General features: G+C 45.3%; 1 protein-coding gene and 1 long non-coding RNA gene across 2 annotated transcripts; both read right to left on the bottom strand.

Annotated features, from left to right (window-relative positions):
• Positions 1-1,902: 1,902 nt before the first annotated feature.
• On the bottom strand, positions 1,903-2,682 carry OR10V1 (olfactory receptor family 10 subfamily V member 1). Its single transcript, XM_048855023.2, has one exon. It carries the CDS (start codon positions 2,680-2,682, stop codon positions 1,903-1,905), a length of 780 nt encoding a protein of 259 aa, XP_048710980.2.
• Positions 2,683-15,094: 12,412 nt separating this feature from the next.
• On the bottom strand, positions 15,095-16,462 carry LOC125638829 (uncharacterized). The gene is made up of 2 exons (XR_007357302.1): positions 15,796-16,462; positions 15,095-15,459 (listed from the first exon to the last, which is right to left on the bottom strand). It is a non-coding gene; the product is annotated as an uncharacterized LOC125638829 (long non-coding RNA).
• Positions 16,463-16,821: the final 359 nt, after the last annotated feature.

The following is a 16,821-nucleotide window of genomic DNA, read 5'->3' as shown; positions in this document are numbered from 1 at the left end:
TAGCTTGTGAATTTTCCCTATGCTAAGAGTTAATTTCATTCTTGTTTTGTAACTGGAAAGCAGAGTCAGAGGGGAATCCCCTGTGTTTTAAATCTTTTTATTTACCCTGTAAAGTTACCTTCCATCCTGATTTTGCAGGTGTGATTCTTTTACTTTCTTTTTAAATACAGTTCTTCTTTTAAGAACCTGATTGATTTTCAGTGTCCTAAAAACCAAGGGGTTTGGTCTGTACTCACATTGTAACCAATTGGTTGGTATATTATTCTCAAGCCTCCCCAGGAAAGGGGGTGAAGGGGCTTGAGGGAATATTTTGGGGAAACAGGGACTCCAAGTGACACTTTTTCCTGAATTTTTGTCTAAATCACTTGATGGTGGCAGCAATAACATCCAAGGACAAGGAAAGGATTTGTGCCTTAGGGAAGTTTTAACCGAAGCCGGTAGAAATAAGCTTAGGGGATTTTTCATGCAGGTCCCCACATCTGTACCCCAGAGTTCAGAGTGGGGAGGGAACCCTGATACATGCTTTTGGAAGAAGTGCTGGCTCCCTCCTCCAATCATAACTCCTTCACTGTATCCAGCCTGTAATTGTCCAAGTGGGCATAGGGATCTGCAGACTCATTGATTCATTGCACCTCCTTAAACCGAAGTATTGTTTATTTTGGAGTAGGAACAAAGCAGTTTGTGAAAAAATGAGTTTAAAACAGAAAACAGTGTATATGCATGTCTATCTTACACAAAAGGCTTTCCACCCCCTGATGGTTACCTAGACAGGTATAATTTCTTCAGACCCCCAAAGGGCTGCCAGCATCTTAGTCTGATGTCCCTCAACTTGAGAGAGAGTTCTTAGTCTTTTTTAAGTTGCTATAGTCCTTTTGATTTCCAGTACAAACAGGCCTTTTTCCATCACAGCATTGTCTCTTAACAACTCTCAAGTGTTTGCAGAGAAGTGGCTTATCTTGAGCCATCCTGTTTCTCTCCTGCTTGTTTTTCCTTACAGTCTCCTATTAAACTGAACTGGTATATTCATGCAGCAAACATCCCAATAACCAGATCAACATACCGTATCCATAAATCATTACAGAGCAGCTCTAATTTCAGCACAGTGACCATCTCTTGGGCTCCCCCAAGACGCCAGCTCCTGCGCATCTGGAGACGGTAGCTACTTACTACATTCTATATAGAGAAACTCCGTGCAGACAAACAATGTTAAAAGACTCCTTTTAAGGTTCCGTGTCAGTTACTTGAAAATGAGGACATGCTAGAATTAAAATTGCCTGCAGCAGCAGTTTTATCTGTGTCCTTTCTGTCACTCTATGTATTGGAAACACTGTCAAGGTCTGGGAGCATTCTCAGTGATCAGTTGGAAGGTTCAGAAAAATAGAAGCAAGTATCTAACAAGTCCTTCTGTGCACGCATACATGGTGATTTTTCTGCTGCTCATAACTCAGTCACATCTGAACAGAATTTTGTGAAAAAAGCAGAACACCAATATCTGCCTGCCAAATTTCAGGTTTCTAGTCAAAAGCCATAAGCTACTAGAACTATTGAAAAAATGTAGGGAAAAATAAATACTGACAAAACTACCCTATTTCCACTAGTCTGAGGATGTCTAATCAGGATTTTTAAGATTTCCTTGGCATTAGCATGCAACCGACATGATGTTTCATGGCACCGTCATAATCTCACATTCCAACACCATGGGGCTTCTTGTACCACTACAACCTGGGTCCAGAGTGAAACTGGTTCCCTAGAGCTGGAATCCGATATGGCCCGTTCCCAAGCAGCTTGAGCCATCCAGTCCTACATTGTTACTCTGATTGAGGGCCCAAAAGCGTCACTTTCTCTGGGACAGCACTTTCCTTCTCAGCACTCTGCTCAGAGCATCCTTCAACTCCTTGTTCCTCATACTGTAGATCGGGGGTTCAGTACAGGGGTCACAAAGGTGTAGATCACAGACACCACCCGACCTTGCTCCAGGGAATAGCTGGAGTTGGGCTGTAGGTATATGAAGCTGCAGCAGCCGTACTGCAGGAGGACGACTGTCAGGTGGGAGGAGCAGGTGGAGAAGGTGTGGCACCGGCCGGCTGCAGAATGGATTTGCAGGATGGCGGCCATAATGAAGATGTAGGAGAGGCAGATCAGTAGGAAGGGGATGGTAAGGACTGTGACACTTACAAAGAAGAGGGCAGCCTGGTGGACATGTGTGTTGGTGCAGGCCAGCCTCAGGACAGCAGGGATGTCACAGAAGAAGTGATTGATTTCCTTGGTGGTGCAGAACGGCAGGTGGAAGATCAAGATGGTCAGTTGCAGGGATAACAAGAAGCCCAGAACCAGGGAGCCAGCTATGAGACAGGCACAGACTTTCCCGTTCATTAGGAGGGTGTAGCGCAGCGGGTGGCAGATTGCCACGTATCGGTCGTAAGCCATGACAGCCAGCAGAATGCAGTCAGCACCTCCCACAAAGACAAAGAAGAACATCTGAGTGCCACAGCCAGCGAGGGAGATGGTGGCCTTCCTCCCTGACACAAGGTTGACCAGGGCCAGTGGGGCAATGACAGAGGAGTAGCAGATCTCCAGCACTGCCAGATTGGCCAGGAAGAAGTACATGGGGGTGTGGAGGGAGCGGTCAGTGCAGACAGTGAGCGCAACGGCGGCGTTCCCACAGAGGCTGAGCAGGTACATGAGCAGGAAGGCCAGGAAAATAAGCAGCTGAATCTCAGGGAGGGTCGAGAGAAGATGGAAGTGAAATTGTATCAGCCCCGTTTGGTTTTCATCCCCCCTGGAACCAAGACACGGGACCTGTGAGAGAAGAAGAGAGACGAGCAGACCCTGTCAGCAGTCACCAAGGTCAGAACAAGAGGAGACAGGATCACAGTGCAATCAGGACAGTCAGATGTAATATCAGGAAACACTTTCTAACCCTAAGAGAAGCTCCGGGAACAGGGCATGTTGCCGAGGTAACTGAAGGAATTACCTTCCCTCTGGACGTTCAAGGCTGATGCTAAGCACCCATCTATCCAGGATGGTAATGGAGTTCCTGTCCATAATGCCACCCTCTGGCAGAATGCATTGGAATTTCTGATAGGAAAGACAGCTGTGAGCCCTGCTCCCTTCTTACCCTTATGGTGACTGATTTGTCTTGATTTTCAAACCAAACTACAGGTTTGATGCTGCATGGATAACGCTGGATCTGCCAATGGTATTTTCTTGTGATGCTTTCTCTGACTCTGACCTGAAGGTGGCCATAAAAAAACATTGCAGTAGCCGCAGGGTGACAAAAGCCTTGGAAAGGTGTCTCCCTCCAAACCAAAAAGCAACAGGACGGAAAGAAGAAAGCAGTGTACAGTTCAATGGCAAGGCACAAGAGAGCCCAAGCCCCAAAACAACCCTCTATCTCCCCTCTGTCCTTCTTTGTTTTTATACTTCCACCATCATCCTGCTATCTGAGCAACTAAAGATTGAGTCCAGCCCAAGTGAAGCCAGTTAACTGTTCGGTGTTGAGATAAAACTTCTGTCATGGATCCACAGCTGTGCCCCAGCTACTAAACAGTTCCTCAGAGGACCCCCAATGGGGCTCACTTTTCCTCAAGAGCTGGCCACGCAGCCTCAGCACCTCCAAGACAGAGCCTCTGGACTCCAGCCCTCCTGCCTCATGCTGTGAGCTTTGACCAGTGAGTCCAACTGAACCAGACACCTGGTCAGAGACATGTGCCCTCTCCAGGACTCTGGGCTTCCCAGCCAGTGTCTGCAGTGACACCAGGCAGCCTTTTCCAACCAGAGCAGGGTTCATTAGCCTGCTGGCACAAGGCATGGGGAAGTCCTTAGGGTAGTCCAGAGAAATAGAGGCTATAATATAGTCCATTCTGGCCAAGCCAGTGCAACCAGCCAGCCAAGCTGCTGTGGATCCACATCTGGCTTGGGCTCCCTGTCTCTGTCAGTCCAAGATGAGAGTTCCATGTCTCTGCAAAGCGTAGCCCTTACTCCAGCCACCTGATACCTGCTCCTTTTGTTCTTGAGCTGGGGCAAGGGGGAGGAGATAGTGCTTCCCTGATGAGAGTTGGGGGGAAATTGCCTCCCTCGTGGTTGCTGGTGGCTAGGTGTGAATGTCCTGGCCATTGGGGTTCCCATTGTCTTTTTGAATTCTCCACTGATATGGATTGGTTTTAGCCAGTCTCTTACAGGCCATTCCTTCCACCCCAGACAGCTACATGACACAAACATCTCCTGCCTCTTTCTCGGCTCCAAGAGCAGCTTTAACCCTTTTGCACCCACTGGATCATGATGCAAAGTACAGAGGGAAACTGAGGCATGTCTGAGATACTTAAAATATTACAAAAAATTCCCACTTTGTCACAATTTCCCTGAAGCACCGGTGTGAACAGTGCTTTGTTGGCAGGAGCGTTCTCCTGCCGACAACGCTAACGCCACTTGTTGTGGGTGGAAGTTGTCGGCAGGAGAGCCGACAAACAGTGGCTACACTGTGCACCTTATAGCGGCACAGCTGTAGCAACACAGCCATGTAGACATAGCCTAAGTAGTCATGGGCTGAGAGGTAAAATTCTCTCATAGCTCAGAAAGCTGCTAAAAAGAAAACAAAGCGTAGGAATAAACAGTCAGTTTTCATCATGGCTAAAGGCCTCCACACTAGGGCTGCTACTGTTCAATATATTTATTATGGATTTGCACAAGGAGGCAAGCAGTGAGGTGGCACTGGATGTAGATGACATAGAATTAGTTAAGATCAGAGGAGACTGTGAGGAACTTCAGAAAGGCTGGACAAAGCTAAGCAATTAGCAACAGTATGTTAGGCGAAATTCAGTTGGAAGGAACTGACTCATGGACATTGATGTGTTCTAAATGAACTGTACCCCTACTGGGAAAAAATCTAAGTGCTGCTGTGCACAGCACAATGAAAATATCTGCTCAATGCACAGAGGTGGTTGAAAGGGCAAACAACTTGTTCGGGTGTATTAAGAAAAAGATAGAGAAAAATATAAAAAACATTATAATGCTGCTATACAAAGGGATGGTACACAGTCAGCTTGAGGACCACATTCAGTTCAGTTCTGTTCAAATGCTTTCTAAAGGGATAATGCAGAAGTAGAAAGGGTTAAAAGAAAAGCAATGAAAATCATCAAAGACATGAGAAGACTCCAGATGAGAAGGGATTTTAAAATGAGATACTAGAGCGTTTAGAATAAGATGGGACGTAAGAGGTGGAAATCATGTAATGAATAGTGCAGAGAAGGTCATTCCAGCACTGCTTTTTAGCCTCTCATAATTAGGCTTGGCACAATTTGATTTTTATTTTTTATCATATCAGGTGATAATAGCTATGTTTATTTTTAAGCATCTGTTTTATTGTTATAGATTTAAATGTTCACAGAATTATGGGTTTTAAACATTTTTTTCTATTTTGATCAATTTAGTTGTTCATGGTTATGGGAAACCAAGAGGAAACCAGTTGTGGGAAAACATATAATGACTGTAGATGCTAAGATGAAAAAAGCTATAGTTTTATAACCATTAAAACACAAATTGGCAACATCACATATCAAAATATACCAAACAAATATCCTTAAATCAAAAAATCACACCTGTTTTTATTGTTCATTCGCCAGTCATTTGTAACAATCCCAGTTCAAAAGGCTAAACCCATGGATTTTGACTCTAATAAATTCTCATGCAGCATTTTTCTTATTTTGCCTTTCTGTAAATTTTAATTATTATCGGTGGAAGCATTTTTAATCGGTTTGTATATGCATGATGAAATAGATGTTTACCAACATTTACTGATAAAAATCTAATCCTTCCCAGTCTACTCATAATACTAGAATAGGGGGACAGGACAAGTAATGAAATGAAAAGGCAGCAAATTTAAAACTGATCAAAGGAGCAATTTTTCCATATAGTGAGCAATTAAACTGTGAAACTGATGGATACTAGGTTAATGCCAAGAGCTTATCTATATTCAAAAAAAGGATTAGACATTTGTATAAATAATGACATCTACACTCACAGTGCTGGGATATAAAAGATTATAACACACTCCCCCATGTTTTATATGGCATTCTAGGTGAACGAGCTGGGAAGACACTTCTTCTTTTAGGCCTGTTTTGGCATAATTGTTCACTTCCTCCAAGGCAGCTGGCACTGGTGTTGGCATATTAAAGAAGGTCTGTATTAAAATCACAAGGGAGTTGGATTCCCCATAGTTTAAATTCCAGGGTATTACTAATTAAGAGGTCTCTTGTTCTTCTTTTGGGTCTGTTGTTTTTACTGTTTCTCTCCCTCTCCGAGTGAGACTTGCAAGCTGCTAATTGTGTCTGTCCTCAAAGCGATACTTTGTAACTGCCCTTCAAAACGGTACACAGAGACTCCCACCCTCTGTACTTTTTATCTCACTTTGTTATGTTTGTGACACCCCGAGAGTTGTTAAAGTTGGGAGAGACAGCGAAATAACAATTGTGATTAAAATAGAGATAGAGGATATATGTGGATGGATGCTTGGTTTAGATAATAAATGAATGATCAGGGAAGTGCCAGCCAAAGAATTCAGTATCAATCGGCTGAAGAAGGCGCAGAGTGGAGACAACTGGATGACCCCAGAGGGCAAAACCGGAATCCACACAACCATCCCAAGGATGAGAAAACTGATGAACCAGATAAACACCTGATAGCCATCATGGAGCCATCATGACAACAGCATGATGAAGCAATTCCCATAGACTGGCATAGGAACAAATTCCTATAAAAACTGACTCTAAAAACTGAGAACTTTTGAGTCTGGTTCTGCCACCACCCTCCAGGAGCATCGGATGCGCATCTGACAAAGACTCGGCTCCACCCTCGTGTACAGGCTACCTGGCCAGTACTCTGTCACAAGCAACCTCTAGGCTGGTAACTACAACAACTATGCAGAACTTATATGAATGAATGTATGAATGGATATGTGGATAAATAAGGAATAGTAGTGATATAGAATTGTATATTCTGATCTTTTTATTATATTTACAATAAATGCGGCATATTGCCTTATCCCCTTTATAAGATCCCGTTGGTCTTATTTTTATGATATAACACTGTGTTGGGCTGAGCCAATAAAGCCACAAATGCCGGAGAAATCTTGTGTCACCAAGGGAAAGGAACACAATATTCACAGAGCACAGCATGTATCATTAGAGTAGCCCTTTCTTCTCATTCTAGGGCTTGATCTTACCTCCACTGCTATCAATGGTACAGCTCCCAATGGGGCAGGATCAGTCATCCAAAATAATTACTGTTGGCTCAACAAGTATAGGGCAAACTTTACTCTCCTCAAAAAGGAATTTAACTATCACATATGGACAGAAAATGAGAGACCATCAGGTGGGAATACTGTCTGAAATTCCTCCAGTTGAGCCAAGGATTATGCTTTCTGACTGGGGAGATTTCACCTGTGGTGAATAATGACACACTAATGTCTTTTGAATAAGTGAGGGCTATAAGGAGGAGAGCGAGAGACAGCAAAAGAGAAGCACAACAGAAACAGAAGGAGGAAGAAGCTCCAGAGCAGATTATGTGGCCCTGAGAAAAGCCTAAAGAGAGATTTTGGACTCAGAGTGCTGGCTGGAAAAGCAGGCTTGGGACAGTGAGCAAAGAAACTGTCTGCTGCTGTTTGATTCTTACTGTGTAGGGATTCCGCCTAGCTCCCTTCCATTCAGGACTTTATATATAAGTTTTTGTAAATAAACAAGATTGCATCAAAGGCAATACCTGAATCTATCATCAATTTCTCCACTCCAATGTGTAACTACCTACAAGACTTCAAGATTTTTGGCTAGCCGCTCAGCTCAAAAGGGGTAATAATATGACAAGAGATTGAAAAGACTATGACTGTTTTACCATGGGGAGAAAGCTAATAACAGGGCACCTGACAAAGTATAAAGAATAATGCCTGGTGTAGAGAAGACAGATCAGGAAATTGGGTTCTTACTTTCTCATAACACAAGAACAATGAAACTGAGAAGTGGCAAACTCAGAAGGAATGACTTTTTCCACTCAATGCACAATTAGCCAGTGGAATTCATTGCCACAAGATTGCATTGAGGCTAAGAGCCTATCTGGGCTCCGAAAAGGACTGAGGGTTATATAGAGTCATAATAGTACCTACGGAGGCTGAGATTTTTAAAGGAGCCTAAGGAAGTTAGGCACCTGATTCCAGTGAAATTCAATGGACATTGGGTTCCTCATGCCACCCTAAAAAACAAAAGTTTTGTAAGGGATATAAACCCTCCTTCTCTAAATATTGGGGGTGAGGATTTAACTTTCCCTTGGGGCAAGATGTCCTGTAACTGCTGATTGTGAGGGTTTAGATACCATGGAGATGGGGGCCAGATAAGTACCATAGACAAGCTAGACGGAGCCAGTGTGGCAGTCCCTGTGTTCCTATATTGTTAGAACCTCTGCCTGGCTGCTGTTGGAATGTAGCACCAGTTCCTGTATAATCGAGACACCCTCAAGAGCTAACCTCATCCCAAACGCAGAGATAACAAAGGTCTCGAGGAAAAGGTTATGGAGAGATGAATGGGAATAAGGAAGAGCCCACCACGAAAACCTCTCACCTGACTGGCCCCAACTCGCGGCTCCTGGACCCACAACCACACCACGAAGGCTGCCTTTCCCATCATTCTTTGGCCCCAAAAGCCAGCGGAGATGGTGGAGAATCAAAGCTGGCCAGGTGGCTCTCAGCCTCCTGAATCCCGAGGCAGGAGAGCTGGCTGGACTCTCCCTTCCTGAAGCCTGGTTCTGAACATCTCCTTCAAGCCCAGGAGCCTTTACATACCATGCAGAGTCCTTAGGGGGCAGAGGAGATGATGGAGCAGCCCTGCCCTCAAAGGAGCACCAGGCAGGTAAACTATCTTGCAGCCTCAGGTCCCATTCCTGTGCTGCCCTCCAGCAATGCTCTTTCTATTAATTTTAAAAGGCCAAGACTGATTTATGAAGCCATCATCCACTCAATAATTGCCCTGTTCTGTTCATTCCCTCTGAAGCACCTGGCACTGGCCACTGTCAGCAGACAGGACACTGGGCTTAATGGACAATAGGTCTGTCCCAGCATGGCTTTTTGTGTGCTCTTAAGTGTTGTCATTACAAACATCTGTGCATATTGAAAGCTGAAAATGGAGGGATCTGGTCAATTAAATTGAATTTAACATCAGAGTGGATAACACAAACCTCCTTTTTATTTTAAATGGTCTTCCTATGGATTTCCAGCCTGCTGCACAGGAGAGTCCCAGAAATAAGGAGGCCTTGCCACAGATTTAAGTCCAGCTTGCTCCGGGGTGCACAGGACCTTGCCCTTATCTGACCAACAGCGGGAGAGACGGTGGGGAACAATTTATAAAAATAATTGTTGTTCCAGCTGGATGGAGATGAAAGGGCCCCCTAGCAGCAGCCTTATCCCAGAGATGAGAGGGGACAATATGATTTTATATCAGAGACATACATGAGTCAGAAAGTTCAGACCTGGATCTCAAACTGTTACCCAGGCATCCCATGTTGGCAACAGACAGGGAGCATGCAGTTACAAGTCCATACCCAGGGTCTGGGACTTGCCTAACCCTGCTCAGCTGGGCATGTTTCCCTGGCGATCACCATCTTCATGCTATTTCCCCAAAGGGGGCCGGGTGTGGTCCCTGCCAGAAGCTAAGAACTCACTGGCCATCATGGTTAGTGCAGGAAGCGGTGTGTGATGCTAACAGCCCAGCTCGATTTGGAGCCATAGGCCATTTCACCTGTGTGTGAATTTCAAAGAAATGTTAAATGTATTAGTATGCACGAACCAATTCACTAGTTAGAATAGAACATAGAGGGATGTTATCATATTGCATTTACATGGCATATGCCCCAGTAATTACACTTGATTTGCATTCATGAAAACTAGGGAATGTTAATTGCATTCTCTTCACCTATCAATATTCTGTTGTCCACTATCACATTCCATGTAGTTCCATTATGTATACCCTGTAATTAGATAATCCTAGATCAAAGGTGTGTTAGTATTAGGATAAGAATTTACTTAATGTATAAAACTTCATGAGAACTAATGAGAGATTGTCTGGACTGCTGTAACTAAATGCATTGTGTATGTATCTGTAATCGGATTGCCCATTAAACAGGATTGGAGCCTTGAAACTGTAAATGAAGAAGCATGCTAACTTCAAAGCATGGGTCATTATGTTCAGCAATGGAGAATCCACAAATCTGGTCTGCATAGGAAAAGCCCATGCTGTGATGAGATGCCTGTCAGCTTGTTTTCTGTGAGCGGGATCTAGAAATACTGAATTCAGGAAGCAATCCGGTATCTCTTGAGAGACTGATGGAAAACTAACAGATACTACATCTCTGCTATTATTTGGACTATTAATTTAGACTCACCTGTAATGTATTTTACCTGTTTTAACCTCTCAGTAACTCTATTTCTTTTTCTTAGCTAAAAGGTATTTAGTTAGTTTACTAGAGAAATTGGCTACAGTGTTGTCTTTGATGTAAGATCAAGAGCATCCATTGAACTGGGGTAAGTGACTGGCCCTTTGGGGTTGGGAGTGACCTAATGTGTGGTGATTTTTGTTTTTAAGAACCTTTCCTCACTTAATCCAGTCTGTCTGGGAGAGCCTAGTGGGGACTGTCTGTAACATCATAGTAAGACTAACATGGTAATCCAGGAGTGCACAGTTGTTACTGACTTGGTGAAATCTAATTGTAAAATATACAAGTTTGGGGTTTCTGCCCTGTTTTCTGACAGTCTGACCTGAGATTGGCACTCTCTGTTGTCAGCTACTCTGGACAGCATGACAGTATGTATGGGAAACATTTTAAGAGCTAGTAACATGTAGAATATTGTGTTCCAAAGTAGCTGGAGGTGAAACTGGCCACCTGGGGTGAGGTGGCTCTCAGAGTTAACTCAATCAAGAATGAGAACAAACAATTCACATCTTGTGGCCCAGCCCAGCCAAGCGTTTACTGTCTAGACAAGGTGCAAGGCCTGTAGAAAGCACCAAAGAGCCCAAAAACAAGACCTTGAAGAGGGCGAACTGAAGTTATCGAAACATTGGGGCAAACTGAAGTTATTGAAACATCCTGGTTATGTGAAGAGAGAAGGTCTGGAGCTGTATAAAAGGAGAAAGAAGAGAAAGAAAGAATTTCATCCATTATGGAGACCAGTATGACTGTCTCAGAAAAGTGGATCCCAGCTCTCTGGACTGGACAAGCGCTGCATAATCTGACCATTGGGTGAGAAATTGCTTGGCTGACTGGAAAGGAACTTATCAATAAGTATAGGCTCTACTCTGTTTTATAGTTTTCTTTTTGCTGTAACCATATGTTTCCATTACTTACACTTGCTTCTGTTTGAATCCTTATCTTAAGCTTTGTCAAATAAACATCTGTTTGGGTTTAGGACAGACATGACTAAGTGCTGTGTGCTGAGGAGAGTGCGGGCCTGAGGGGACACTAGTGAACTGGGGAGAATGGCTTCCACAGAGGCAGCAAATCTGTGTGCATTGAAGTTGTCCGGAAGTTGAGAGACTGGACATTCGAGTGTAACGAACTGGGGTGTACAGACAGGGTGGAAGACCTGTGCCCCGGGCCCCGAGCAGAACCCTGGGTGCCAGCTATTTCCATAGGTTTAGCTACAGGTTATCTCATATCAGTGTCCTGTGTCCCAAGGACCCACTTAGGGCTGGGATGTGCAAATTGCTGGCCTACAGAATGACAGAGCAGTGTTCGCAGAGCCCAGAGCGGGGAGTTTGCATTGCCATAGCCGGTAGTTTGGGGTGAGTTTCCCCCACTGGGCACAGACAAGGCTCCCTGGTGCTATCAGCAGGTGGTAGCGATTCATTCTGTAGCCCTTGGGTCACCCTAAAAGAGTCCCACAAACCCCTAATGCTCAGGGAGAGATTGGCTGTGGTGCAACCAAACAGCAATCTCATACGGTGGTCTAGTGTTGGGGAGCCACAGGGAACCTGAGAATGGGAGCTAGTGTGTACTTAGCACCTTTGAAAATCAGCCCAGTCAGGTGCCTACATATGAATTTAAGAGACTAACTTTAGGTTCTTATTTTTGAAAGCCTTGGCATAGAGAGACAATTATTTCTCCAGGGAGATTGATCTGAGGTCAACTGAACTTTCTCTTGAGTGAAACTTCTGAATTCCCCCATCCCCATCCCCAGTGTCTCAGCTGTTATGTCCTAGTATGTCACCTGTAGCCAGTTGGGAATTATGGCTTCATTTGTGCGTGTGTTCTGTGTCCCTTAGGCCACCTGACGATTTTAACAAGGCCCCAAGGCAACTAATCATAGACTGCGTAATTGTCTATCTGAAAAATTTCGAGCTTCCTGGCAAACATTCTGGTCTAGAGCCAAAAGTTGTGTCACCAGTTTATGTTTCAGGAAGCTACTGAAATTATTGAGCCAGCAGGAAGCTGTCAAGAGGTGGCTGGACAGTGATGCAACAGAAGCACATGGAGATGCTGCCCGAGACACTGACTTAGCAGAGAGAGACTATGAAACACCAACATGGACCCTGTATCAGCCATCTGTGACCCAGACACCTGCCTGCTGATACTTCAGGTGTGCTGGAGAGATAGTGGTTGTAGAACAACCTTTCAAGCAGTTACATGAGGTTTGATGCCAGGCAAGGGTCAAATCAGGCTTTCCTTAGCCAAATAACAATTGCCGGGTGATGGCCATTAGCAACTATTGGAAAAGCACGAACACTAAGGAGGATTGTATGTAGGGGGTACAGGATGGACTTCCAGCAAAACGAAATGTCAGCTGGACATCAGGTAATGTTTTCTGACAGTGAGTAAGGGTGTGGAATAGTCTCCCATGGGAAAGCATGGATGCCCCATTACCTGAGACATTTAAAACTGGATCACACAAAATCATGGATAATACACTGTGATGGTCTATACAATTATGTTCACCACTTTTAAAAGACTATGATAAATTTTGTACAAAGTATGCCTTGTGAGTTATCATTTGAAATGTCATAATCCACTGAACATTAATGCCCTGGTAAAATATGCATATCAATATTATATGTGAAGTTATAAGATTCTACTATGTATCATTGCTATAACAGGCTCCAAGTTGAAGAATCATAGAATCATAGAATATCAGGGTTGGAAGGGACCCCAGAAGGTCAGGACCAATTCCCAGTTAAATCATCCCAGCCAGGGCTTTGTCAAGCCTGACCTTAAAAACCTCTAAGGAAGGAGATTCTACCACCTCCCTAGGTAATGCATTCCAGTGTTTCACCACCCTCTTAGTGAAAAAGTTTTTCCTAATATCCAATCTAAACCTCCCCCACTGCTTTAATTGAGTAATTGAGACCATTACTCCTCGTTCTGTCATCTGCTACCATTGAGAACAGTCTAGAGCCATCCTCTTTGGAACCCCCTTTCAGGTAGTTGAAAGCAGCTATCAAATCCCCCCTCATTCTTCTCTTCTGCAGGCTAAACAATCCCAGCTCCATCCTAAGTGCAGGACCCTGCACTTATCCTTATTGAACCTCATCAGATTTCTTTTGGCCCAATCCTCCAATTTGTCTAGGTCCTTCTGTATCCTAACCCTCCCCTCCAGCGTATCTACCACTCCTCCCAGTTTAGTATCATCCGCAAATTTGCTGAGAGTGCAATCCACACCATCCTCCAGATCATTTATGAAGATATTGAACAAAACCGGCCCCAGGACCAACCCTTGGGGCACTCCACTTGATACCGGCTGCCAACTAGACATGGAGCAGGCCAAACCAGTTTCTGAGGAACAAAGGACAGACCATCACCCAGCCAGGTGTTAAAAGACTATCACCCACTTAAGCGGCCTTTCGCAGGTAGAGGACTACTTGTTGCTTGCACCCCAGCTTGGGGTAATCCTCAAAGAGGAGAGAGGGGTATAAGAATGAGGGACAGTGGTCTCTAAATCACCTCTCCCCCCGCCCCCGCATCTCTACTGACAGCAACTATAATGCTCGAAAGACAAAGAAAGCATCATTGAAGTGGGGGAGGGGTGGTCCTGACTGGAAGGCTACAGACTGCTATAAACATATGTTGAGACAAAAGCTTTTTGCTTTTAAGTTCACTTAGCCCTGGTCCACACTACGAGTTTAGGTCGGATTTAGCAGCGTTAGATTGGTTTAGCCTACACCCATCCACACTACGAAGCCATTTTTTCCAACTTTAAGGGCTGTACTCCTCCCCGACGAGTGGATTAGCGCTCAAATCAACCTTGCTGGGTCCAATTTGGGGTAGTGTGGAAGCAATTTGGCGGTATTGGCCTCCAGGAGCTATCCCAAAGTGCTCTCTTGTGACCATTCTGGAGAGCACTCTCAACTCAGATGCATTGGCCAGATAGACAGGAAAAGCCCCGCGAACTTTTGAATATCATTTCCTGTTTGGCCAGCGTGGCGAGCTGATCAGCACAGGTGACCAATCAGAGCTCTTCAGCACAGGTGACCAAGCAGAGCTCATCAGCAGAGGTGACCATGCAGTCCCAGAATCGCAAAAGAGCTCCAGCATGGACCGAGTGGGAGGTACTGGATCTGATCGCTGTATGGGGAGATGAATCCATGCTATCAGAACTCCATTTGAAAAGACGAAATATCAAAATATTTGAAAAAATCTCCAAAGGCATGAACGACAGAGGCTATAACAGGGACCCGCAGCAGTGCTGCGTGAAACTTAAGGAACTCAGGCAAGCCTACCAAAGAACCAGAGAGGCAACCGCTGCTCCAGGTCAGAGCCCCAGACATGCCGCTTCTATGATGAGCTGCATGCCATTCTAGGGGGTGCCCTTACAACTACCCCAGCCCTGTGCGTGGACTCCATCAATGGACTCTCATGCAACAGGGATGCGGATTTGGGGGACGAGGAGGAGGAGGTTGAAGCACAGCAAGCAAGCGAAGAAACCGTTTTCCCTGTCGGCCAGGAACTGTTTTTCACCCTGGATCTAGTACCCTCCCAACCCACTGAAGGCGGACCCCCAGACCTAGAAGGGCCCGGGAGAAGGAGAAGGGCCCTCTGGTGAGTGTACCTTTGTAAATATAATACACGGTTTTAAAGCAAGCGTGTTTAATGATTAATTTGCCCTTAAGACTTGGGATGCATTCACGGCCAATACAGCAACTGGAAAAGTCTGTTAACGTGTATGGGGATGGAGGGGAAATCCTCCAGGGACATCTCAGTGAAGCTCTCCTGGATGTATTCCCAAAGGCTTTGAAAATGGTTTCTGGGGAGGGCAGCCTTATTCCGTCCTCCATGGTAGGACACTTTACCACAGCAGGCCAGCAGCACATAGTCTGGAATCATTGCATAACAAAGCATTGCAGCGTATGGACCCGGTATTTGCTGGCATTCAAGCAACATCTGTTCTTTATCTCTCTGTGTTATCCTCAGGAGGGTGATATCATTCATGGTAACCTGGTTGAAATAGAGGAATTTTATTAAGGGGACATTCAGAGGTGGCCATTCCTGTTGGGCTCTTTGCCTGTGGCTGAACAGAAATCATCCCCGCTGTTAGCCACGTGGTGGCGGAAGGGGTGAAGCCATCATCCCAGAGAATTGTGTGTGTGTGTGGGCGGAGGGTTGGGTTTGTGCTGCACATTAACCCGAAAACCGCAGCCTCTCCTTTTAAATGGCCAACCCATTTTAAAGGGCCAACCCAATGGGTGCTTGGTATGTGAAATGAGGGCGCTGCTGTTTGGAACCATTCCCACATGTTAGGAAGGTTAAAGAAGCCAATAGACTGTGGCTTACCATGGCTGCCTGCAAGCCGAATTCTGTTGCCCGCTGGCTCTGTGTGTGTGATCTCTCACCATACTGGCAGGCCCTCGATATAAGAGGCAAAATGCGACCTTGTAAAGAAAGCACTATGCTATATAATGTTATGCTATATAATGTTAACAGCTTGGTTCACCGTGAAAGAGTCTACCCATTGTTCTCTAAAATGTCTCTTTTTAAAGACTAATCTCCTGTTTTTCCCTCCCGCAGCTGCAAATGTTTCATCGCTCCATGTATAATCTCCGTCCCAGAGGCTATCAAAGATTAGAAGCTGAAAAAAACGCACTCGCGATGAAATGTTCTCTGAATTCATGCAGTCCTCCCACGCTGAAAGAGCCCAGCATAATGCGTGGAGGGAGACAATTTCAGAGTCCAGGAAAGCACAAAATGAATGCGAGGACAGGAGGGATGAGCGAGAGGAGAGGTGGGGTCAGCGTGATGAGAGGAGGCAGGATGCAATGCTGAGGCTACTGGAGGATCAAAGTGATATGCTCCAGGGTATGGTGGAGCTGCAGGAAAGGCAGCAGGAGCACAAACCGCCGCTGCAGCCCCTGTGTTACCAACCGCCCTCTTCCCCAAGTTCCATAGCCTCCTCGCCCAGACGCCCAAGAATGCGGTGGGGGGGCCTCCGGGCACGCAACCACTCCACCCCAGAGGACTGCCCAAGCAAAAGAAAGCTGGCATTCAGTAAGTTTTAGAGTGCAGTGTGGCCTTGTCCTTCCCTCCTTCCCCCCTCCACCACCCTACCTGGTGCTTCCCTCTTCCCCCACCCCTCACGGGCTACCTTGGCAGTTCTCCCCCCATTTGTGTGATGAATTAAGAAATGTGAATGAATGCATGAATTTGAAACACCAGTAAATGTATTGCCTCTGCAAGCGGTGATCAAAGGGGGGAGGGGACGGCAGTTGGCTTACAGGGAACTAGACTGAACCAAGGGGGCGGGTTTTCATCAAGAAACAAACAGAACTGTCACACCATAGCCTGGCCAGTCATGAAACTGGT

This window comes from Caretta caretta, chromosome 6 (genome assembly GCF_965140235.1).
Source record: "Caretta caretta isolate rCarCar2 chromosome 6, rCarCar1.hap1, whole genome shotgun sequence".
Lineage (NCBI taxonomy): Eukaryota > Metazoa > Chordata > Testudines > Cheloniidae > Caretta > Caretta caretta.
This window is presented reverse-complemented; position numbering and strand designations above follow the sequence as displayed.